The sequence below is a fragment of the Corvus cornix genome, chromosome 3, assembly GCF_000738735.6.
Source record: "Corvus cornix cornix isolate S_Up_H32 chromosome 3, ASM73873v5, whole genome shotgun sequence".
In the NCBI taxonomy this organism is placed as follows: Eukaryota; Metazoa; Chordata; class Aves; order Passeriformes; family Corvidae; genus Corvus; species Corvus cornix.
In genome coordinates this window covers 109,373,081-109,399,323 of record NC_047056.1, presented here as the reverse complement: position 1 = coordinate 109,399,323, position 26,243 = coordinate 109,373,081, and the positions used below count along the sequence as shown (strand labels likewise).

Below are 26,243 nucleotides of genomic sequence, written 5' to 3'. Positions count from 1 at the left end.
GTGGTGTTTTGGTCATGTGCTCTTGTCCTACTGTTGGGACAGTCCTGTCGCCTACCTGCAAACACTTCACTTCTAGATATATTTGGTTCTTTTCTCATAGGATGGGTGAATTCCATCCAGGAACAGTGCCCACATAACTGTTATGCAGACTTAGCTCCAGAGATAGCAACTGAAATCCCTTGCAGACCAACACAGGTGAGAAACCAGATGTGTTTTGTTCAGTGCCTTCTGGAGAGGCTTTAAGACTGGGAAACAAGAAGAGCCCAGTTCCTGGAATTCTCCATTTCTTTTACACACTGTGGGTTCAGATTCCCCCTGGTCTTATTCTGACTTCTTCCGAGGTTTTGTGGATGTAAAGGAGAGCATCAGGGTGCTACAAGCAGAGAGTCACTGAAAGCCAGGGGGGCTGGATACTCACTACATATGGGAATGGATAGAAGTTTGAGCCCTGTGGTGTCTGGCAGCAGGCTGAGACCAGCAGGAACAGGCAGTGGAGACCTGTATTGGTTGGGGATGACATTTTGCCCGGTGACTTTGCTGTACAGCCTGAAAAGACAATGAAGCAAAAGGACCAGGGAATTTTCATCTGACTCATGCAGTAGGAAATACCAGCCCACTCCACAAAAACAGTGTGTTCTGCCTTCTTCAGCAACTCTGCCTGTTCAGTCCATGCAAGACAGGCCTTAGAACAAGGCCTGTAACTATTCCTCTGCACTGCCATCAGACTGTTTCCACCATCTCTCGTTTTTCTTATGTCAGCTGTACCTACTCAAAATAGGAGAAAGAAATTGCTTGGAGAAAGCAGAATCCTAAGCAGACTCCTAACAGGGACAAAGGAAATGGTGCAAATCTGCCATGAGAAAAGTTGACTTTGGCTCTTCAAATATCCCTCTCAGTGGTACTTGGGAAATGCACAGCCAGGAGATGAGGGAACAGTTAGGAATGTTGCTGCAAGTGAGGGGCTGTCCTGTTGCAGCAGAGAGGACTCTGCTACCAGCTGTATCCCACTCTGGAGAGGGTTGTAGCATCACCATGGGCTCAGCTACAGATTTCTGTGTGTTTTTTACCCCTTGGCTAAATGGACACAATGGAGTGGTATTTCCTGGAAATAATCTGTGTTATCTTGAGGTTTTAGAGCACTTCTCCCTTAATTGCACTGAAGTTACCAAATTAGTGAACAAGAATCTAAGATGACACACAAGAATATAATGTGGTGCCTGAAATCACACACACACACACGGGGACACACATACCCCCACCTGCCCACCCCAGTAACATTTCCTACATCATTAATACCTGAGCTAATTTAGTCATGCAGTAGATTGGATGATGAAACATAAAGGGAGAGGTAAAACACTCATGAGCCCTTATAAGACATTTATGCAAACAAAGGGAATAGAGAAAAGGAGGTGAAGAATACATAAAAGATATATATTTTGCTATGAATATGCACTTTCTGGTTATTCCTAACAAATCAGTTTCCTAGCTCCAGAATTAACAACTGTTAGAGAGCTACAGAAAAAGGCAGAACCCAAGCAGGTTGTGAAAAATCATTTTCAGCATTGAGGAAAGACTGTAAGCATAGTACTGAACAGTGCCTGAGTGGCTAACACCAGCCTGATTAAAATCATGAACTCTTGTAAAATTACAATCTTTCTGCACTGAAAAGGCTGTTCATCCAAACTCAAGTTTTGCAAGGCAGTGAGTCACTAGGGGAAAACAGAAAAATCAGCACCTCCTGAGATCAGTGGCTGCCTATTGCAACCATTATTTATCAGAGCTGGTGCTCCCAAGTGGGCTGGGGCTTTGCTGGCACTTTACTGCTCAGAGGAGCCCATGACAGAAAATGACAATAGGAACATGATCTGAGGTCTCACCTCGTGAATTGGAAGAGGATGGCAATGTGTTTATAGCCACGCATGTACTCGATGTCACCAAGGTGGGTGCCCAGCAGGGATTTGTGACTTTTCTCACCAGATGTGGTTCTTACAGAGATCCATCTGGAATGGGACTTCACCTGGATACTCACCTGGTTAAAAGATAGGAAGCAAAAGTAGGCATAAATTATTTTCTTTTCCAGTACAGAGATGCCATCACCAGAGCTCTGCAGGAATGAGGTGTAAGCTTGTACCTTACCCTCTGTTCTCAAGCAATGTGGAAAAGGCAGTGATCAGTGTAGCAACACCATGGAAAACTTTACATGATTGAGACTAACAAAAGCGAAGCCTGTCTGTGAAGATCTGCATTGGGGTCATAGGAGACTAAGTGACCTGATCACAAAATTCAGCACTGATAAGTGTAAGGTAGAAAGAAATCATCATGACATTATGTGTTCTGTGTTGGACTCTGAACTGACTACTACCACTCAGAAATGGGGTCTGAAGAAAATGTCAGCTGAATTCTGAGATGCAGTTAAAGAAGGAAAATTAATTTTAAGACATTTTAGGATAGCAATGGAAGGAAAAAACCAAAACCAAAATGAAAAACCCATTCCAACCCAACATAAGCAAAACAAAAAAAACCAAAAGTAAACCAAAACAAAATAAAATAAACAAAGAAAGAAAAGAAAAGGGAGAGAAAACTCTTTTATCTAGACATCTGAGCTAACATGGTATAGCTGCTCTTATACTTCTATACAGAAATAACCAGAAAGAACATCACAGTGATTCAGAGTATCTTCCCACCCCACTCCTAAATCTATTAAAATAAAAGAGTGCTACAGTTTGTTTTTTTTAATCCAATCAATGAATGGCTAACAGAATTGGGGGGGAAAAAAATGTGGGGAAATTTTTTTCAGTTTCCTGGGTGTGTCTGTCACTATATCCAGAATTCTACAAAAGAGACTATTTTGCTATTTTGAAGATACCATCCACTTGTAACAAACTCAAGAATTCCATGGATCTGGCTGATCCCAAGATCACGACTGATCAAAGTGGATCAAGAGGGAAATATTTTAAGATGTGACACATGTCCTTGAGATAGTGACATGACTTAATAATTGAAGCACTAACAAAACAAAGGCTTTTGGTAGCTTTGTATATTCAGCATATTCTCACAGCATATGGTAAAAAAAACTTAATCTACACAAAGAGTTTGTATTACACTGGTAACAGGTTGTTGAAACAGATAATAGAAAGGCAAAAAGGTCATTAAACAAAAATTATGATGAGGGTAAACAACATCTGGTACAGTTTTGCATTTATCTTTTGCCCTGCTCCCAAACTTGCTTTCATATTCAAATGTTGTGGGTCAGCCCCTATTTTCAAACATATCTTTTGTGTGACTTTATGTAGCTGACAGCAAACACCCTGTTAATTGTACATGTAAGACAACATATAGAGGACAACTCATGTCAGTGAGAGCTGGGCTGCTACTCAGGCTTTGGTAGCTATTTAAAGCTCTAAAACATCCCAAGCCAGTATCTAGAAAGCCAGAAAATCAACAAATGAATTGCAAATGGGGAAAAGTATTAAATGTTCTTCTCAAGTGATGTGGCTGTTCCCCTCATTCATTTAATTTCCCAATGAATAAAGCATTGCTGTAAACTTTTTAGCAAGCAAATTCTCAAGTATTTGTCTGCCTTCAGTGGGCAAAGCACATATGTAGACACATTCCTCATTTCTCATACAAGATGTCTCCTGGGAAGCAATAAGTATCTTCAACTTAAAAAGCCCCAGAGAGCTAAAGAAGTCCAGATTTGCTATCAAATGCTGGTTCCCCACCGCATTCAGGTTGGAAAATATTGTTCAAAGTTAATTCTAAAATGCAGAGGATTCCTAGAGGTAAATAGCAAAGTCTCATTTTAACCCAGGACATAGGTGAGATACATGACCTTCTTTTTAAATTTTCTCTAAGCTTCTCTTTTTCACGAATGTTGCAAAATAATTACACCTTCTCTTGTAAATCCACCCAGCACAATAGTCATCATCACACGTTTTAGAAAATAAAGACAACACCCAGAGATATAATATGATTTACCTTCTCAGGTGGTTCAAAGAGATCTTCTAATTGGATTCATCTTAAACATCATCTGCTTTCTACCACAGCCCAGGCTACTCTCTCAAAGAGAAATTAAACCACGGGAATTTTTATAATTAGTTGAACAAGTTATTACTGCCCAGAAAAGAAGTTGCCTCTAGAGCCTGCACTCAAATTTCAAGTGTGAGGCTGGGCAGATATACCACCGCAGAAAACCCACAAGGCATTTTAAGAGGAGATATTTCCTGATACCATTCATCAGGTTGTACTCATTATTTCCCCCTGCACTGATCTGAGTTCTTCAGTGTCTTATCTGCAGATTAGTGGATTAACTTGTTCCACTGCTGTTACTCACCTTCTTTGTTCTAACAAAAGAGGGTGTTGAGGACTGAAAGCTGCAAAATCATGTTTTGTAGCTATGGCAAAATGTCTGTGGACTTTGACTTAACTATTAAGGGGGAAGCCCCCAAAATCTTCCAACCTGAGCTGGCAGCACGTTTACTGTGAGGGGCCTGCAAGGCTCTATGGAGACACATGTAGGCCCTTGGAGAAGCTGCACAGAGATGCAGACCTGCAGTTCTGATGGCTACTGGAATTCCCAGAAACCAGGGGAAATTCTGATGTGTTATATTTCTACCTTGAACAAAATCTGGAGCCAAGAACACACTGGACAAATAGTGGAAATCTGTCCAGGTAACAGTGGAACCCTTGTCCCTACAGTGTTTGGTAACAGTTGGTTTATCAATGGAATTTGTTTCCACAACAGTGTGTGAGACAGTGACTCACTGAGCTGTGTGGAAAACCCTGAGATTAAGCTCATGTTGTGGGGGATTATTTTTTAAACACTGATTAATTCAGGAGATAGGTCTGTTCCCTTTTCTGCAAACCTGGTTGCCTGCTGCTCCTTGCAATGTGGTGAGTCAGACCTCAGCCTTTTGCAGCAGTTTTAAGGTGATTAAATTGGCATGACTGATGCCCTCTTTGCCCTTACAGCATGTTTTTGTCTTCACTGTTGTGCTGGCATTGGTCTGATTTATTGCTTACCCAAGCTGGTTCAGGAACCTGAAGAAGCAGAAGGCCAAGCCTACATCTACAGCACTTAATGCCACCACCTCTCTCTCTGCAGACTGGTTTTATTGATGGCTTTGTGCTGGTGCCTTCCGGTCAGTTTAACTGCCTGTCCCTATAGAAAACTAAACCAGCAATAAAGTGTCCAGCTTGCTTTCATCTGAGCGAATCTGATCATCTTAGAGAAGGTCCCCGTCAGTGACAGGGCCAGAGCAAGGGGAAGAGCAGGTAAGTGGCCCCAGGCAGGGAAGGGAGAGGGAACAGGGGTTGGCAGACATGGCAGGAGCATAAGGACAAGGAGGACCTCTTCCTTTCTGCCCTGGCAAGCTGTTCAACACAAGTCCATGGTCTATCCCTACAGAAAAAGCTGATCATTTTCTCCCAAAGTTGCTCCCTTGGCTGACTGCTTGCAGGTTTGGATGAACAGTAGTGCCAGTGCAAAGGCTGTGCTGAAGTGAAGGCAGAATTGGCTTAGGGTGAGTTACCTGTGGTGCAACTACACTTTCCACATTGCCAGCCCTTGACTGGAAAACTGGTCTGTGTTAAACTCTCTTTTCCCAAACCCCCTCTTTTTTTTTTTTTTTTTTTTTTTTTTTTTTGTGGGAGAGGTTTTGTTGTGTTTTTCAAAAATTCTAAGAAAGAGCACCCTGGGGTGTGAGAAGGGGAAAGAATGTCAGCAAGGCTTTCTTAAAAGAGGGTTTCTGCTCAAGGCATATCACCAAACTGCAGCCTAAAGGTATGATAAATTTTGGTTTACTTTGCAGGAGAATGTGAAAATTATACAATGCCAGAGCATTAGGTATGTAATCAACTTGGTATGTGAGCACAGGCGATGTCCTGATCATCCTGATGTTTTTTCCTGTACTCATTCATCATGTACTGTCATGTCACCAGAAACTGTGAACTTCCTGGATTCTAAAGATTTAAAGTTTCAACCCCAGAACATTTTTTATTTAAGCATTTGAGTCTGCAGTTAGCCTTCACAGGCTCAGGAAAGCAAGCGAGAGGTGTGTTAGAGGACACCTGCTCTGAACCAGGAGCACTCATCCAGAACAAGGTAGAGCTACATGGGTCCTGTAATTCACTGGAAATGTGTGATGAACACATTTCATCTGTCATGAAAGATAGACCAGGGTAAGGTTCCCTCATAGCTGCACCCTGGGAGATACTGTTTAAAGTGAAAGCAAATGTGGAAACATCTTAGAAATGAAGGTGTTGCAAGCTTTCTTGACTCACCCATCCTCATTCCAGTCCTGAATGTTCACATTTCAGTCTCATCTCTAGAAATGAATCTTCTCAGTTTGTGTAATCAAACCCCACTGTCAATTGTATCCAAATGCAGAAAAAGATGCCAGAATCTCTCAGAAACTGGATGCAACACTGTGGGTTCTTGCATCATGTGCTATTCTTGAGTCTGAATTTTGTGTGTTCAGACACCCAAAGCTGTGTTTTTTTTAACATGTGAGGACAGAGTGAATCCCAAGCATATTGGAGTTAACAGGTAGATTACTTTGAGATAAATGTTTTTGGGGTGAATCTGGCAATGCTTGGGGTTTCATTTATTATCTCTATCACATGACTTTAGAGAGTTTTGCCCATCTCAGTCTTGCAGAAAAAAACTCTGGAGGGAGTCCTAAGAAATTGCTACCTAAATTCACTCATTGTAACGATGTTGAAATATCATTATTAGTTTTTTTAACAAATATTTTTAATTTAAGACCTGGGAGGTAACAAAAGTGCACTCTGTGATGCTGTTGATGTTTTGGCTGGAGCGCTCTGTCCGGATGTTGCTGTATTGGAGAGCATCCAAACGAGAGCCATGGGAATGCTAAGACAAGAGCATTGTATGACCTCAATGACAAGAGCAATAATCTTGTGAACAGGCTGAAGGTTTTTCAGATTAGATAGGACAAGACTCAGGTATGGACTCAATAACAGTTTGTCCCTTGAAAAAGGACTGTAAGGGATGTTCACAGTGACAGCTGGCTGAAGGATGTTGTGAAGTCACACAATCTGAAGCAAAGATAAATATGCTGGTGATTATGGAAAATATGTAATTGTAATGTTTAGAAGCACTAAATTAGTCTACCCAGGGTGGCTGCAAAGTTCCCTTCAGTTGAAGTTTTTAAGAACGGGCTATAAATTGCTGACATGGAAGAGAGCCTTTGATTCTGCCTCCATGTGAGTTTGTGGCAATGGCGTGACAGGTAGATTGTTTGCTGATCTCTTCCAATTACCTGTGTATCTCTGCACTTCTTCAGTTTGTGCAATTAATGAATTCAAAGAGATTCAGAGGAGATGTGCAAGGGCAGGGATCTGTGTTCTCAGAGCTGTGTTTGGACTGCCCAGGGCAGTGATTGTCTCCCTGTGCTTGCCACTGGTGAGACATCAAAAATCTTGTGTTCAGTTTGGGGTCCCTCATGACAGGAAGGACACTGAGATGCTGGAGCATGTCCAGAGAAGGACAACAGAGATGGAGAAGGGTCTGGAGCACAACTCTGATGAGGAGCAGCTGAGGGAGCTGGGGGGGCTCAGCCTGGAGAGAAGGAGGCTCAGGGAGGACCTTCTCATCCTCTACAACTCCCTGACAGGAGGGTGAACCTGACAACCAGGTGGGGGTCTGGCTCTTCTCCCAGGGAACAAAGAACAGAACAAGAGGAAATTGCCTCAAATTGCACCACAGGATGTTTAGATTGGCTATTTAGAAAAATTTCTTCAAGGAAGGGGTGGTCAAGCACTGGAAGAGACTGCCCTGGCCAGTGTTGGAATCACCATCCCTGGAGGTATTAAGAAGATGCGTACATGTGGACTTGAGGGACATGGTTTAGTGGTGGATTGGCAGTGTAGGGTTAATGGTTGGACTTGATGATATTAGAGTTCTTTTCCAGTCTGTGATTCTACCTCAGACAGTTTAGGAATTCCTTTCTGGACCTTTGCAGCACAATATTCTGGTTTAAGCACAGAGGAGGTAAACTGTATCTACAGCCTTATTGAGGGTTTCCCCAAAACATTTTCAGAGGAGGGCTCTGGTTCACACCTTTTTCTACATCAGCTCACATTTTCCATCTTTGTTCATGCAGTATTTATCTTTCCTTTTGACCTACAATTATGACTTTAGATTCCTCTATTCCTCCATCAGCCTTCCTGTGAATTGTTGATGACCTTTTTACATACCCAAATAATCTACACGGAAAATGAAAATAATTTAGCCCCAGCTATCTGAGGATCAGGCTCAAATCATACCATGACCACACAGGACTTCCTGCAAGGAGAGAACAGCTCTGTAGGACTCATGTTTGCAGGGCATGGCAGCTGAAATAGCAGATGACTGAGAGCACAGAAAACACTGCCCAGCTAAATGTTCAAATTATCACATTCTCCAGGCATTCCTAATGCTCTGAGAGCAGCTGAAAGAGCTTTCTGTGAGCATTTTTAACACATTCTGGACAGTGCCAGCCAGCCCTGCAATGTTTTCCTAGCCCTCCCAGCACAGTTCACAGTTGGACTTACTGCTTGTCTCTGGAGAACAGCAATCTGCCAGATCAGTGAGGGTATTCTTGCATGAGTAAGCATCAACTGCCACAGTTACTGGCTAAGCATTAACTCAGGGAAGGAGGAAGGTGAGAAACAGTCCGGCACATTTGGAGAGGCATGAACACCATCCTGGTTGCTGGCCAGCTGTACAGCTGGCCCCTCTGGGAGGGCACCACACCAAAGCTGGACCTCTGGCCAGCCTCTCCCCAGGGACTGGGTGACAATACACCTGCGCTTACAGCCACATCACTGTGTTAGGACAGGAAGGGCATTTTTGGCAGGGAGGTGATGCCCACAGGATTCTTGGGTATGGTCCTGTGCAGGGCCGGGAGCTGGACTCAGTGATTCTTGGGGGTCTCTTCCAACTCAGCATGTTCTGTGATTCTGTAGTAGCTCATGGCTTCTATGGCCTTGCCAGTGTAGCATGATACAGACACCTGGGTTCTACCAGAGCTGGAAATAACATGCTCTTGGCATTCCGTATAATCCCTTGCAGCAGGGCTTAGTAGCTCATTTCTGGTTTCCAGGCTACTTCTATAGACATTCTCTCAGACCTGTGGCTCGTTACTTGGGTTCCTTAGCTCAGGTAACCTCAGTTCACCCAGAGGGACCTGGCCTACTCCACCTTATCCTTCTGTCTGACTCGCCAACTCTGTCTCTGACAGGCAGACACATTTGGAAGCCTTTCTTATCCTGCCAGTCATGTCTTCTTTCTAGAATCTTTGTGACAACACTTCTCATTTGATGTTAAGACTTAAGAAAAATACGATTTCCTGGTTCTGGATCCATCTTAAGCACAGTGGCCAGTTCCTAAGCTCCCCAGTACATGAGCGACACACTGGAGTGAGTCCAGCAAAGGGCCATGAAGATGATTAAGGAGCTGGAGCATCTGTTATACCAGGAGAGGCTGAGAGAGCTGCTTAGACTGGAAAAGGAAAGGCACAGGGGGATCTTGTCAATGTCTAAAAATAACTGATGAGGGGACCTAAAGATACACCCACCCTGAAGTGGCTTCCTTGCTAAGGGGTTTTAAATGCAGAAGCGGAAACAAGCATTTCTGTTTCAGAAGACGCAGAGTTATCACTCCCCATGCAGCCATCCAACAAAAGGTATTTTCTTCCTGTTGGCTGAAACCTTTCTACATGCTATGTCTGGGAAAGTGGTCCCTCTTGTGCCAAAAGGGAGATGAATACAACTTTGGCATCAGCAGCAAGAAGAAAACAAACAACATTGCAGGTGCAACACATCTCCAACCAGCAGTTCTTTGTGAGGGGGGTATTAGTCCCCAGCCTCAGCTCTTGGCCCTCGCCTCAGGCTGTAAGACATGTCCTGGGTCACTGAGGCCAAGAGCCCCCTGTGTAGTCAGGCAGCCATATTCTGCTTTAAAGCCTCATTGTAAAAGCCTTTAATTCTGTGCTTTTACTCCTTTGTTCACACTGAGAGACCATTCTCCATCCTTTCTAATGGGCTCTGGTTGTTTAATGTCATGAACAGATTGGGTGGATCCAAGGATTCTCTAGCCCAGGTGGTTCTTATCCAACAAGAGCTATAGCAGAGGCCCTTGGGAAGAGCTTTACAAAAATGAAGTAAGTTTGCAGCAGCACATCTTCAGAATTTTCTTTCCATTTCTGGCTATCAAGAGCTACAGGGATTTCTTGAGGCAAAGGCAGGTCATTGGTGTTTAACAGCCCTAATGGCCTATTAAGCTGACACAAATGAAGTAAATTATAAGAAAACCTATGAGAGTGTCCAGAATCCATAATTTGCAGGAGCAAAGAGGTCTGAATTCCTTTGCTTGCTTTGAATCTACCACTCGTGAGGGTCAAGTTGTCAAACTAGATAGGACAAATTTTTTACATGGCCTTGTGCCACATATGTCACTTTCACATTCCCCATCAGTTGTTGAGGCTGAAGAGTACTATGCCATTTTAGCACAGCAGTTCTCCTGCCTCTTTGGTACTTGTTCTACATCTTTCCAATTTAGCTGTATTTTTTTTAAAAACAGTTAGTTAAGCTCAGTTACCCCCATGCCAGCATTTTCCTGTGGCCTAAGCAACTCTGCCTCCCTTTAGGTATTTTGGATGAAAGGCTGTAAGATCTGTGGAGGTGAAGGATGCCTGGAGAGAGGAACCAGAAGCTGCTGCAGGTTAGAAGGTGTGAAGGGAGAGATCTGCAGCTGGCACAGGACAGTTTGGCTCCATGGCTGCCCAGTACCCTGAAGCAGCTGAACCATTTGCAAACAGCTATGGAACATTTTTCCAGAGTCTTGAACTCTGGGGCGAAAGCCTTGTTTTCAGTGCCTGTCCAGTTTGTTATTCCTCAGCCACAACAGAAGAGCTTTCCTTTCTCTGCATAAAGCATGACCTTTGGGTAGTGCGTAATAAGTTGGATGATCAGACAATGTTTGTTTCAGACAGAAAACACACAATGACTTTAAGAAACACACACCCAGGCACAACAATATTTCATGGGAGACTTGGCTGAAAGGGAAAGGGGGGACAGGGGAAGTTGCACTGACCTTAGATAACACATCTGAATGAGAACAAAAATAAAATAAACAGAAATTAATCAAGGACACAAAACTGAATTGGTTGGTGATAAGGATTCAAACAGGCAATAAACAGGCTGTGGCATGCTTTCTCTGTGATGTTTGTGGAACTGTATTATTCCAGCTCTGTGGAGCTAGCATGGTGCAGGGGGCTGAGTTTGATGGGATGCTCAGGGATCTCTAGGACATGAGCAGAGGTTTTGTTTTCCAGGGGAATAGAGGGGTTATTCTTATTTTTGTTAGTTTTGTGCAAACAGATGTCATGGAACTCATAAGTGAAGGGATGAATGTTCCCCATGCCATGTGGCATGTTAATATGCCTGGCTGAAAACAGTGATAGCTGAAACCAAAGTGAAATGGCATTTAAATCACACTTTACTGGAAAAAGATGCCCTGCCCATTTCTTGTCTTCTTCCTGGCAGTTCTTTCTCACTTCCACTCAGGTTTTTCTCTACTCCAGCTAAAGCCTCCTGCTTGACTTCCATGTTGGAGTTTTGTAGAGAACGAACAAAGAAAAAAGAAAAAATAATCCCTGAACAATGAACTCCACCCTCCTATTTCAGCTCTTTGTATGCAGCTGGGTACCACATGTTTGGAAAGCCTGTGGAAAAGCACACGCCAGCTCACCTCTGACGACTGGGATGAGAGAAGGGATGTAGCCATGAACTTTCCCTTCTTCTCCTTGTGCTTTTTGGAGCATCTGCAGTGGTGTGCAGGCCTAATTCACAAGTAGAAATAACACAACAAGATATTTGAAGCTCAGCACTGTGGTACTACCAGGAAGGAGGAACTTGCCAGGTACTCCCATATCAATGTAGCGAAGAGGGAGGTCTAACCTTATCTGTTGCAGTGGAATTTCCATGGGCTGCACTGAGTTTTGGATTGGGTCCCTGAGTCAGGCCAGACATGGGTTACTTCTATAGACTGAAGTACTAGAAAGTCTGATGACTGCATGCTTCCTGCTCATTTCATTTTATTAACCTCTTGATTTTTTTCCTGTTATTACTGCGAGTGCAGCTGTCTGTGTAGGAAGCTCCTGTAAGTTGTGTAGGTGTCAGCCTTTTGGAGTTTGTATAATCCCGCTCTGGACAAAGGGAGTTTCCTGTCTGAGGGCCAGGCTTGTCACACCTAGCAACAAAAAGGTGGAAGTACTAAATAGCATCCACCTTTTGCACAAAGAGTCATATAAATGGAGGGCAATCCCTCAAACCAGTGAAGGCAGGTCTCTGTTGTCCATATCTCTTAAATCCCTCCTCTAATGATAAAGCCTGAGAGAAAAAAATTGTTTCTATTTTGTTCCACTGATTTCATTTCCAGCCTTACTATTTTTGTACTGATCTGTCTTCCAGAGCACAGGACAACTCAGAATAGCTAAATAGTGCTACTATTTAACTTCTTGGAAGGCTACACCTGTCTATAATATTTTCAAAATTATCAGAGCTCTTATATCTTGAACATTGGCATTAGGTGTGAGATCAAGCCACAGTATCATCAACACAGATGGGACTAGTTTGTTTTACTAATGTTCAGAAGACTTTAAGGAATGGTAGACTTCAGACATGCTTATCCTTGTTCAAAATTATATCACACTTCAGACTGAGACCAGGGATGATCCAGACTTGTGAACTCCTGTGGTACTTTTTGGGTTCACATGGCATAAAAACACAGCAATGCAAAGACAAGTTATGCATGATGGCAGGTTTTCTCATTAGATACAACACCAAGAAATGGCATTTCTCCAGCCAAGGGTGCCTTTGCAGAGCTTAAACAAACACCTGCCATGAGATGTAGGGCCTGAGTAGACGAACTGCTGAGGTCTCTTTCTGCCTTGTTTTAGGAGGCCTAGCCCATAGTTACCATGTTGCTCGTCTCAGCCAATGCTAATGCCAAGACTCACAGAAATCCTTCAAAGAACAGTGTGGGCCAGGGGCTGTTCCCAGTCAGCAGCACAGCCTGGGCTGCCTTGTTTAGGGAGAAAAGGAGAGTTCAGGCCCATGGAGGTGAGCCGTACCCTGACTGATGGCCTCAGGGTTAACTCACCCTGCCCTGTTGCTGTGACAGTTTCTCCTAATTCTAGCATGGCCTAAAATAAAGTGCACATTTCAAGAACAGGAAGGTTCTCCAGCTCCACTCCAGCTCTACCATCCCCCAGGTCAATGGGATGAGGTTGGTGCTGAACTTTGGTGGCCTCTCTCACAAGAAGTTTTCTGCGGCCTATGTGTTTCTCTCTGCTGACTCTACAGGCAATCTAGGCCTTACTTCAGTAGGAACCTCCTTTGCTTCAACACCCTCAAAAGCACCTGTACTTACATTAAGGACAAGAGAAGCTTCCATTAACTGCTGTCAGATGGATTAAGCACTTGCCAAGTTGGTACTATCATGCTGGAACAGTGCTGGAACAATCATTGCAAGGCTGTCCAGAAACAAGGTGTTTAGGAAAAGAGCAGGTGGCTTTTAAAGCAGATTTTCAATAATAACACAGAACATCTCTGCTATAAGGACCAGCTGAGAGATCTGGGGCTGTTCAGCCTGGAGAAGACAAGGCTTCAAGGGAGCCTTAGAGCTCCTTCCAGTACCTAAAGGACCTACAAAAGGGCTGGAGTGACAGGACAAGGAGGGGATGGCTTTAAACTAACAGATGGCAGGTTTAGATTAATTATTAGGAAGAAATTATTTCCTGTGAGGGTGGCGAGGCCCTGGCACAGGTTGCCCAGAGAAACTGTGGCTGCCCAGTCCCTGGAAGTGTCCAAAGCCAAGCTGGATGGGGCTTGGAGCAAACCTGGTCTAGTGGAAGTGTCCCTGCCCATGGAAAGGGTTGGAATGAGATCAGCTTTAAGGTCCCTTCCAACCCAAAGCATCCTGCGACTCCATGATTTTAACATGTTGTGTATCCTAAATGCAGTAAGGGACAGTGGTTATGAACAGCTGTTGAACTTTTTAAGCCATAGACTCGAAACAGGATGGATAACAAGAGGAAGGAAGGAAGTGCCATCAGTCCTGTTTTATTGACAGAGATACTTGAGGCATGCACAGGCTTAGCTGGGATCTCAGACCTAGGATCAACCAACCCAAATTTTGGGGATACGGTGCAGGAATTTAGAGAATTTCTCTCTCAAGAAGGCACAGTAAAACAATTTCAGGAGCAAGGGGCATACTGTGAATAGCCTGTCATAAGGCATGTAGCGACATCTTTGGAATGAAGATGGCTTTCACACACTCAGCCTGGTGGTCATGGACGGCCAAGCCTGTGCTCACAGGGTTGAGCCAAAGCAGGAACTCTAGTAGAGCTTTTCCTCTGTGCATGAACAATTGGGGGAAGCTCGGTCATTTTGAGGAATTTCCGAGGACAGTAAATTACATACTCAATCACAACTCTATTATGTTTTGAGGGAAGGCATTTGGAAATTAATATTTCATATTAAGATTTAAATAGGGAATGCATACAGCTCTGCTGCTCACCAGCACCCTCAAACCTGGCTGCCACAGCATTTTCGCTCCTGTTGAGGTGTTTAAGCAGACCCTGGGTTGGCAGCAGCCAACCTTGTAAGCAGACCCTGGCTATCTCTGTGCCTCAGTTCTGTGCTGCCAAACAAGGGTGATATTTGCTGTCTCTGCTTCACAGGGTGCTTAGAGAGACCCTGGGGCAGGAAAAACCCATCACTGATTGCACTAATGATCTGATAAAGCAAGACTTGTGGAAGTACCTAGAAGGCAAATGAGATGTGACTCCCTTTTCATCCAGAATGAAGGAATTCAGTGCCAGGAATGGTCGATATTAGGTGACCTTTGAGGTCTTCCTGAAACAAGTATTACTTTGTGTAAATCAGCCGATGGAGATGACACAAGAGAGTTTAAAGGTTTTTTTTTCCTGGGCTGGGAAAAAACTGTTTATTCAAAAGTTGTCCACTGGAAGGTGTCTGAAGGGTGAGCTAGAAATCCTGTTGTCATGGGCTGACCCTGGTCTGAAGCTAAGCACACACACAGTCACTCACTGCCCACCTGTCAGACGGGTGGAGAAGAGAATAGGATGAGAAAAAGTGCAAAAACTAGTGGATTGAGATAAATAAAGGTTAATAAGAGAAAGAAAGTGGAAAGAAAAAAAAGTGATGTGAAAGTGATCCTTCACTACCTCCCGCAAGCAGATGTACACCCAGAAAATGTCCAAGCAATGGCTGGTTTGGAAGACAACCCTGACTTCCACCACTATTTTTTTTGTTGCTGAAAATGATGTTATATGGTTTGAAACATCCTTTTTGTGAATTCAAATCAGGTTTCCCTGTTGTAATCCCTCTCAACCCTCATCCCACCCACAACAGAGTCAGTGGAAAAAAAGAGAAAGCCTTGATGCTCTGCAAGCCCTGCTCAGCAACAGCCAAAGCGTTGGTTTAGTATCAACACTTTTTCAGCCACAAACAGAAAACACAGCACTGCATGAAGAAAGTTAATTCGATCCTAGCCAGACCCAGCACACCCATCTTGTTTGGATTGCTCAGATGGGAGTTATGATGGAGAGGGGAGCACTTTGGGGCAGAATTCGTTGCAGGCTTCCACAGGAATAAACTGAATTTTGTACAAAAGAGATAAACTGTGTGCAGAGGTGGTGGATTAAGGCTACAACATCCGTGTCATGTCATGGGATGGCTGTCAGAGTGAAAGCTCTTCCAAGCCACCATCAACAGCAGATAAGCCCTCAGAACAGGCTGCAAATGTAGTCAAAAAATCCTTAACGAAGTCCACTGGTGCAGCATTATAACATGCAAATATAGCAGTGTAATTACTAGACAACCTGCTGCAGTGAATTATCTGCTCCGCAGGAGCTGATCTCTGAAAAAAACCGCCAAACAAACGTGGAATCGATCATTCATCCATCAGAGAGAAACAAGCCATTGCAAATCTTCTTTTGCTATCTCTTTCCCATTTTCCTTGTTCCTGCACACCCACCTTGTGCATTCCATTTCATCCACATTCCTAATACAACCTGTTCAGGGCCACTATCACAGCCCCACAGTTCCTGCCCTCACCCAGTGCTGGCTCAGTCCTGTCAGGATGCTGCCCAGCAAAGATAAGGGGGACGAGCTACTGCTCCCTTACCAGCAGGGCAGGTGCTGGATCAGATTAACCCATGGGCGGTAACTGTCCCCACGCAGGCTGAGCCACGTGCAGGATCATTTGAGAAATAAACTCTATAAGCATGCAATTGTGGTGGGTCTGCTCAGGAATGGCAATTGAACCCCTTTTGCAGATCATGGTCCTAAGAAACTGTTTCAAGGAAAACTGGAAATGGTTTTCTGCAAGGAGTTGGGTTTTACTGTAGATTCATCCCATTTGGTCTTAAAAAGCCATGATTCTTGCACAAGGCTGAGATTAATTCCAGCAGCAAACCATTTCAGTTTCAAGGGCAATACAACCCCAAAATAATGATGTCCTCAGGGATAATGCAATTCACTTCCATGCTTGTCCTCTGTCTTCTGGCAAACTGTGAATCACAGCCCAGAGCGGTGGCAGCAGCAGGTACGTTTCTTGGTCAAGTGAATGGGTTAAAAAAAGGAACTCTAGTAAAGGCTGCCCTGGTCTTTTGTGTTATAACAATGAGAGGAAGCTCTGCCTAGTTTGAGGAATTTCCCACGTCTCCAATTCAGATGTTGGAGAACTGCTTTATTAAGCCTGACTAAGAGGTGTTAAAAAAATAAAAATAACCAAGATCAGGACAAAGATATCTTCTCAGTGCCTACGCATGTTCTCTTTGTTTGTTTTTTAAATCTGGATCACCGGAGGCAAACTCAGACGAATCTAGGGAAGTTAAACAGTGAGAGATGTCACAGCAGGTTCCTGCTGAGCTGCCTGACCCATCACTGAGTTCAGTCAAGTGTCACTGCTACCCAGGTGCTAAAGATTTGCCCCTAAATTTCTTTAAATATCACTTAATTCTGCAATGTTGCCAAACATCACTGGACAGGTTAAGTGACAGAAATAGATGAGGAATTTTCTAGGTGAGAGGAAAATCTATGGGTTGTGAAATACCATTTTCTTCATGCAACAGCAAGTGATAGAAGCAGGAGAAAGGGAGCCTCAGGCTTTCAAATTCACATCCTTTCCCTTGCTATTCCCTTGCTTGTCACAAGCTCCTTGCCTCCTAAAACTGTCACTGAAAGTGTGAGTTACAGCTTTCAAACAATAACACCTTTCTCCCCCAAATCCAAAAGCTCCTTGTGCACGTAGGTGAGCGTTGCTTTTCCATGATGCGGAGAGAGAAACAAGGTTGTACAGGTCACACCGCAGCTCTGCTTTTTTCTGAATCATGATCATTTAAGCAAAGTGGATAGTGCTGCACCAGGGATGTTTGGAAATGGAGCAGAACTTTTGGGGATATAGACATCAGTGGAGGTGAAAGCATCAGAAAGCCTCCCTGCATCCCCCTGACACTGAGCACTGGCAGCAGCACTCCAACACACCACCATAAAACTGGCTTTCATTTAAGCAGCTGACAACACACATAGAAAAGAATGGAAACAAGATAAATGTGATGCTCAAAGACAGTATACAGAAGTTTCTCAACCTGTGGCTGTGGGTGCTCCAAGTCCCTCTCCCCTGTCAGAAAGTTTCACCTAATATGAAACTGAAGGGAGATTGCCCTTAAAGAAACCCACCGTTCTATACAGCTAACAAAAACACAGTGCCTGCATCTGCATTGCAAATTCCAGCCACTCTTAAGTACAAAGTGGAACAAACACAGTACAAACAAAACAAAGTGGAAAAAATTCTAAATGCTATTGCAGTTGACTTTTTTCTCCGAAACTCTGCAGCACGACTTAATAGGGAAGTAATAAATGCAATGAGGATTAGCACAGCATTTCTGTGCACGTCCCTCTTTACCTCTGCAGCCCCGAGCTTAAACGAAAGCAATCATAGCCTCTATTAGCATTCACTAGCCAAGCGAACAGGCAGTAGCACTTTGTCAGAGCTTGAATGGCATAATTAATACCCTGAACAGCCAAAAGCATCCTACAGAAAGCTGCCAACTAATCACCACAGAATGAAACACGTGCTGACTGCAGTTCCCCTGGCAGAAACCCGCAGCAGGTTTACTGGTGATGCAAAGCTTGCACCACACTGTCAGAATCTGGCCCGAAAAATTTCTTCAAGGCACCCTTACCCACCTCAAAATGTTAAACCAATGCCACATTTCACACACAGCATCCATACCTGTAGGACAACAAGTGCTGGTCCTGTCCGAGTCTTTTCCAAACTTGTCCTCTTGTACTGGGATGGAAACTTCCCATCCAAGTGTCACCTCCTGCCTCAGCCCCTGCCCTTTGTTTTTCCAGGATCTCGAGACACACCTGCTTTTCCGTGTGTGCTGTTGCTTGTTGGGCTTGGGGTTTGTTTTTTTGTTTTGCTTTTGTTTTCAGAACAAATTAAACAGCCCGTGAGCAATTCTCAGTGAGCGAAAGAACCTTTTGGCTTGTGGTGATTTAATCAAGCAAACCCCGTGACCTCCCTTTCCTGCGATCAGTGGGAACTGATCCCTTCTCCACCAGCGCAGGGTGGAGTTGCAGCTAAAAAGCACAAGCTTGAAAGGGCAGGACAGATCTTCCTCCTCCGTTTGTTGTGTCAGAGAACATGGTGATTCCTGCTGCTCCGAAACACGGAGGTGACCTCTGGCCAGGAAGGAACCTGGAAATATTTTCTAAGCGATTTCCTGCCGTTGGGGGGAAAGTGGATGTAAGGGACACTTGGGTGGGGGTGCTAACAGAGCTGCTGGGCAGTGTGATTTCAAGATGAGCAGAACACTTTTCTGGTCATCAGGGGTGTGCAAGTAAAATTTTTTTTTTTTTTTTTTTAACCCAGGGTAAACTGTTCTGAGAGTCTCAGTTGTCACTATACTGAATGATCTTGAGCCTACAGGTGCTCTTCGGACTTTCTGCTATCGTACTTTTCATGCCAAGAGGTGCTGAGATACTCTGCAAATTAATATAGAAGAGCCATTCCACATGGAGCATGTGTTCAGCAACACCTCAGCAATGCAGCTGTGCCACAAGGGCTCCTTGTCAAGGTGCAGAAGAAATCTGGGCTGGTTCATGCATCCAGAAGAACAACTGTTCCTGGAATAGCCCATAAACTGTGCTCTGCAGGTCATTTTGCCTCCAGTTTGGGCTCCCAAAGTGGGTTTTTCAAGCATTAGCCAAATGACTGCACCCCTGGAAGGTGAGGATGGTACCCCAAAGCTCAGTCCTAGTTATGCTGATAAATGAAAGACACTGTAATGGCTTCCTTGGAATCACAGAATCATAGAAGAGTTTTGGTTGGAAAAGACCTCTATGATCATGGAGTCCAACCATTAATGCTGCATTGCCAAGCCCACTGCTAAACCACGTCCCTAAGCACCACATCCATGTCTTTTAAGTCCCTCCACCACTTCCCTGGACAATGTGTTCCTTGCTGTTGTCTCTCCTGGCTTCACACCATCTCTGATGTTCTTGCAAGGTAACTGCAGCCCCATGGCCCAACATCAACCCATCAGATGGCCCATGGCACCTCTGGTCCAGGTGCTATCTCTGATGAGAGGTATCAGCTTCTACCTGTTGACTGTACAAGCAGCTGAGAACAGCTTGTGCCTCTGTGTCTCAGGGTCTGACCGGGATGTATCTGGACCATATTTCTGAGGATGTCTTCAGATGGAAAATTGTATCCAGGACTCCAGATTCTACAGATAATAGAATTCTTTCTGGACACAGCAAGTATTTATTTTATCAACCTGATATCCCCACTCAGGATCACTTTTAAGTTACTCTATGTGATTCAGTTCATGCTGCAAAAGCAAGAAGGAACATTTTGAAATTTCAATGATGAATACACCTCACCCACATGCTCACTGACCTATACTTTTTTCTAGCAACAGAGAACTCCTTCCAGAGAAAGAGATGGAGAGGGAGTCTGGGCAATACACCCTGTCTTTATCTGCTTTTGATTAATGAGTGTGATCAATATTGCCTTCTATTTAGCAGCAACCTCTGTATCTGGGGCATCTCACTACCTATATCCAATATAAATCACTAATGGCATGGGTCACTAGAAGGAAGATATAGCAGGCATTTGCTTTATCACCAGCTTGTCCCATCATCAAGGAAAGTCATGGCTTGCAATGCTCTAATATGCACGTGGACAATCAAGGGATATTTCAGTTGTTCTGGTGATCCTGGCAGATGGCAAAGAATTAACCTTTGCTCATACTGGGGAGAGCAAATCCTGGCTCACTTTGCCGTAATGTGCTGAGAAGGAAGGAAGTAATGAAATGTCTCATTATACATCTGACTTGAGAAATATATTTAGAACTGACTCTAGTGCTGAAGGCTGCATGGTCTCACACCAAAAGGAGCGACATGCCCTGGACTCTCTTCCTGCAGCCAGTGGTCAACTGAAACTATTTATGTTCATGAACAAGGTCTCTGAAGATGACTTTTTTCCTGAAGCACCAGGAATTCATTGCAGTGACAGAACAACCAATTTGGGTATTCAGAGTACTTCAGTTGTACTGCCATCGCTCAGCTTTATGGGTTTCTTTTAGGTTGAAGTGACTTGGGTTTATAATTAGGATTTTTTTTAGGCTAGTTACCACGCTTGTATGAATTTCATCATAGCAGGAGAATCACTACAATAATGTGTAATGTAACCATCTAGTTGAGAATGCCCAAAAAGCTAAATGGATATTTAATCTTCTAGGGAAAAAAGGCACAGACAAAGCAAATGTGGGAAACTGAAGCTGAGAAATTTAATTTAAAAGCAAAGGTCCATATTTTTCATAATCCCAGTAATCAATCATACATGTAAACCTCCTTGTGATTCACTAATCCTTGACATACTTGTATCACAGCTGGCTGCTTTCCTTCATTTTTCTTCATTATTTGGCTTAGATAGAGATACAGTTACCTGACATCCTTAATGAAGGACCTACTCTTTCAGCCTTTAGACTTGCTGGAGCTCTTTTATTATTACATTAGAGCTCCAGCTGCCTCACTGGACTGTGGTTTTAACAACATGTTTTGTCTGAGGTTATATAAAGCTTTGTCTGCTAAAAGCAGTTATTGACAATAGGCAACCAAGGGACTTCATAGCTGATAGGAAATCCCAGTGCAGAGGCCCAGGCCAAAGCAGGGACTTCTAGAGAACGATGGAGAACTCGTTGAGCTTCTGTGAAAGCCAATCAAGGAAGTGGAAAACGCCTGTTACTGGTAGCCTTTGTGCTCATGCGATTGTTGGATTTCCCTAGCAGAATACATGCAGTAATTCCTCCAGGGATTTCTGCGTCCCTTCCCACAAAGCACAACCCACCCAATCCCTTTCTGAAACTTCAAGCAGCTTCCTCTGGGTTAGCTGGGCCCTGTTTCAAATGGATGGGTGCAGGCAATGGCCTATTTTCCCATCGTTTCATCTGACAATGGACAAAGAAGGAAATGCTTTTTTCATGGTGCATGACCAAGAAGTGATCATCACCCAAGATGTTTGGGTGTGGAGAGCTCTGCAAAGCTGTATCCTACATAACATGGGGCTTGAAGACACCATACAATGCAGTGTGCTGTAGAATTCCCACTTATTATTGTAATTATCTGCTCATAAAAGTAATTACTGGAATTAATAGTAACAACACAGAGAAACCCAGCAGTCAGGAGGGACATTTGTGTTGAGGATGTACAGACCCAGAGCTCCAAAAGAATGGGACAAGTAGTAGCTGAAGATATATAGATGGGACAGGATAGGTTCACCAGGAATGGTCCTGGTCCTGACATGTCAAAGGGACAATGGTCAGGCTAGACACGATGTGTGCAAGAGCAGACACCAGTAGAAGGAGATGGAAGAATATTGTCATCATCCAGGAGGTGCCACAAGTGAGATGGACAGAACACATGGAGATGGAGGGAAGAGGATACTTCCTAGTGCTGGAGTCAAGCAGAACCTGCAGGTTCTAGGCAGGGCAGGGCAGGGAAGCTCTCGAAGTGTTAAAGCCCCAGTAGTGCACAGACTTTGGCATGGGAGCACCTCACACACATGAAGAACTCAGCGGGGATTGCTTTCAGGGCCACGACCTTTCTTTTGAAGTCTGATTGATGTGGCACATAGTCTAACATGGTGGGGAAGTTGATGTGTTCAACTATGATCAGAAGAAATGGTGTTCTCCTGAGGCAAAGGGTGGGAGGGTGTAGGGAGAGAGTTCCAGGAGCTCTTCTTCTAATCTTGTCCCCGTGACAGGCACAAAAGTGGGGAGATAGACTAAGTGTATACTGCCCTTTCTTATGATCTCATGTGCTTTCACTCAGTACTCATATTTACTTAGCTCTTGATTTATTTACAGGAGAGAAGAAGCCTTGCATAGGCAAGTTTGAGAAAATGAACTTGTCTAGGAAGGCGTGCCTTTAAAATCCTTGCTCTAACAGCAAATGTCATCTATGAGATTAAGGTACAATACCTTGGGCAGGTCCTCCACAGTGTTTTCCAGGCTTATGAAAGTGAAGAAGAAGGGATTGGCTATCTGTGAGGGACTCCAAGGTGAAAGAATACGGGCTGCACAACCACTTCTGATTCCCATTTATAACACACTGACTGAAATACATGTCAGGGCATTGCATATATATTTAGTTCATAGATTTGCATATCCTTTTCCAGTGAAAAGAGACCTTTTGACCCAGTCAGAACATGTTTGTGGATCATGCTGGTTACTGGTAAAGAGCATGTTGGTCACATAGCTGCTTTCCAGTCACCCCTCTGCCCCAAATGCCCACCACACCAAACGTCCATGAAGGTCAGATCCCTCCATGGGAGCTTTGGAGGCACCACATGGATGACTAGAAGTAATGAAACCCAAAGAAAGGCAAATTCCCAAAGGATTTATGAATTCCAGCTTGCAAAGAGTCCGTATTGTATAAATAAATAGATATATATATATACACATACATGCATATACACACATATATAGTCCATTGATTCATCAAGGCAATTACTCTTTTGCATAGAAAATGTGTAGGCAAAGCACAAACTTCTGGCTATACAGAAACCTTTGTATTTGGTAAAATTCCATATGAAAGGCAGGTTTTTTGTGTGAATCTGATCTTTTTTTCTCATTTGCAGACATAAATGAGAACATCACATGTTCCTTTTGATCCCTAGGTCCAGCAGCCAGTCCTATTTTATTATTAAATCAAAATCTTCTTTGCTTTCCTTCCATGCTCTGGGACAAGAAGTAGTCTTTCGGCTGTTGAAAAATAGAAAATATTGCCACAAAAGTCCTCTGGCCACATATCTGTGGCACTTGTAAGAGACAATCCCATGTGCATTGGGAGAAGAAAACACATTTCTAGCTTTGTGTATTGTGATACTTCTTAACTTCTTCTCTCATCTCAGGCTGATCTCACAGTTTCTCTGAAGGGCAGAGTGTCGTGAATGAGTGTTTTAAGGTCTCTTAAAGAATCACCACTAAAGGTATTGGCAAAAGCAGATTTAATAAAAAAGTGAAAGTTGACAAAGTTTGTTGGCAAGGTTCACTGTCCTACTTACTGGATGGTTAAAGCACACAGAGAAAAAGCAAACTAGAATTGAAAATCAATCAATCTAAACCTGAAATTCATCCAAAAATTATCTACATGGAGGCTGTTGGGGAGTCTTTGTGGGGGAAAGGGTGAGAATAGGAAAGGGTAAGGATAAAAAGGACTAAGGAAGACCTTCCTGTTGAGTCAAAAGGTTCAGAGTAGATCCCCTTGCTAAACTACACCCCAGACTTGACCAACAGTTTAGGCCTAAAGGTTTAACAGCACTGAAATTGAACAGCACCTAGACTACAGCTTAATCTCAATAATTTAACAAATGATTCATGTGAAATTTACTGCAGACACAACAGTAACTCACAGGCCTAACGTACTTACAAATCTGAAGTGCATAGGCATCTAACTACATGCGTAGTGCATTTGCATATTCACACACATGCAGACCTAAAGGAGGGTATACAAGGTACATACCTGTGAAAATTTCCTGAATTCAGGGAAGTACTGATGCCGGATGCCTTTGCACCTTCTCAGCGGGTGAAGGGTTGAGTCTCAAGGAGTGGGGATCTCAGCCCAGGATCCCTCATTGTCATTCAGCTGTGGTCCCCCGAGTATATCCAACCTGGGAGCTGTGTGGCTCAGAGAAGGAGGTGCTGGTCTCAGCCTGCTGCAGTCCAGGAGAGCCCAGAGGGTCTCACTTTGGACCACTGCTTAGAGAGTCACAACAGACTTGGCTTTGGTCACAGTAATTTTCCATCCTGGTCACAATTTGTGTCAGTAACTTTGTTTGAAAGTTCAAAACCAAAAATGTTCCACCTGGGTGGTTATTCAGGTAAGAAAAATAAGTTCCCAAGGCTGTTAAAAACCAGGGCTCCTTAGCCAGCTCCCAGTTCCTGGGAGCAGATAGTGTTTCTGATCAGCTCATGAGAAGCTCAGCCCAGAAGCTGTCCATCAAGGCTGAGGCCTAATGAGCATTTCTGAGACCATGGTGAACCCCGAGGGGGAGTGGGGGATGCACCACCACACCGACATTTTGCCATTTCTTGTAATCTCCAAGTTAATAAATACCTACAAGTTTCCTCTAGAGGGCTGGGCTAAAGAACAAACACCTAAAGGACAAATATGTTTCATTTGGCTGCTTAGCAGCTGGAAAAGCTGTCCAGATAGTCAAACACAGTGAAGTGGTTGCCAGCTACATGGTGAAGATAGTTGTCAGGCCAGCAGCCAGACAGAGCCAGCCAGGAGTCATGTGAGTTGAGTGATGGTGTTAGAAGGGGATGGAAAGTACAGAAATGAATTGGAAGCACCATTGGGAGGTAAGGGATAGGTCTGTTGGAAATACAGGAGAGAAGTGGGAACAGAGCCTTAGAGAGGACACAGGAGGACTAGAGCAGAGTCTAGGGAAGGTGAGGGGGCTTGACTGTTGCTATGGTGAGTGTCATAGGGAATGTGGTGGGACTCCAATATCTTGCAGGAGAAGGTGTTGGATAGAAAGCTGGGGAAAAATTCCTTACTTCTTTGGTTCATAAAACAACTTTTTCTTTTTACAGTTCTATGCTAAGCAGGTGGGAGGTTGCTAAAGAGTCCCAAATGCTCCTGCACCCTAAGGACTCTGGAGCAAGATGCCCAGGCCAGTAACCAGAATGTGGGACACGGCAATGAGCCTGGAGCCAGAGCAGTGGGTAAAGGGACCCTGGCTCCACTGGAGGGGCATTTAGCAGATTTTTATCAGTGTTACTGGAGGTGAAGAGGCAGTTCACCTGAATTCTCATCTAACAGAGATTTCCTTGTTTGCTTATAGTCTTATGAAATGAGGAAACTCTGCCCCGTAAGAGCAATAAGGAAGGGTAAAGTTTATTTTCTTGGTAGAGTGGAAGGAATCTGGTACAATTTAGTTGCGTATCAGGAGAATGCTGACAAAAGCCACTCCCACTCCTCCCAAGAGGGGACCACCTGGTAGAATTTTTGCACTGGCATGTTTGAGTTGGATAAACTTGCACCAAGAGGCTTTGCTTTGTGCCTGATCCGTGATGTTCATCAGTCCATTTGCTGATTTTTACTCAAGATAGATGGGCCAAAAGGAACTGAATTCCACTGCAGATCAAAACCACCAACAGATATGAAATGCTAGACAACATGTTACCCTGAATGTTCAAATGCTTTCCATTGGGATGGAATCTCTGGCACTGCTCCTTATTGACTTGCAACAGCATGTTTCCCAGGAAAATTTCAGTGAGAAATTCCCAGGAAAAGGAACAAAAAGGCATTTTCTGAGAGACCTAGAACCTGGATTACAGCAGTCTGTGTGGATGCTTAACCCACAGGGGAAGGAGAGGCCCAGTGCCAGGGAGCAAAAGAAGCTGGCTGCCCCACACGGCAGGAGCTGTGCCCTCACGGATGGGCACTGCCCTGTGGCACCTGGACAAAGGAAAGCAGAGCAGCTCTGCTGACTAGGTTAGGCCTCAGTCCCACCCCCAAATGAGCCCACAAAAGCTGCAGGTCCAAGGTGAAGCCAGGAGGTCATGTCAGCAAGTCCATGTTGGGATTAGCAGGGTATAAGGCTGGGCAGATGAAGACACACAATG

General features: G+C 44.0%; 1 protein-coding gene across 2 annotated transcripts in view; it reads right to left on the bottom strand.

Annotated features, from left to right (window-relative positions):
* ADGRF5 (adhesion G protein-coupled receptor F5) overlaps window positions 1–24,656 on the bottom strand; it is a 49,286-nt gene extending 24,630 nt beyond the window's left edge. Inside the window, exons 1-3 of one of the 2 annotated variants that reach the window (XM_019282232.3) lie at window positions 24,133–24,656; window positions 1,878–2,029; window positions 419–546 (exon numbers count right to left, since the gene is read on the bottom strand). In XM_019282232.3, coding sequence (XP_019137777.1) covers window positions 419–520 — 102 coding nt within the window. In that variant the 5' untranslated portion in view covers window positions 521–546; window positions 1,878–2,029; window positions 24,133–24,656. Of the gene's footprint in view, window positions 1–418; window positions 547–1,877; window positions 2,030–18,331; window positions 18,661–24,132 lie in introns of those variants that run through there. The other variant, XM_019282231.3, reaches the window with a different exon arrangement.
* Between the last annotated feature and the right edge of the window lie 1,587 nt (window positions 24,657–26,243).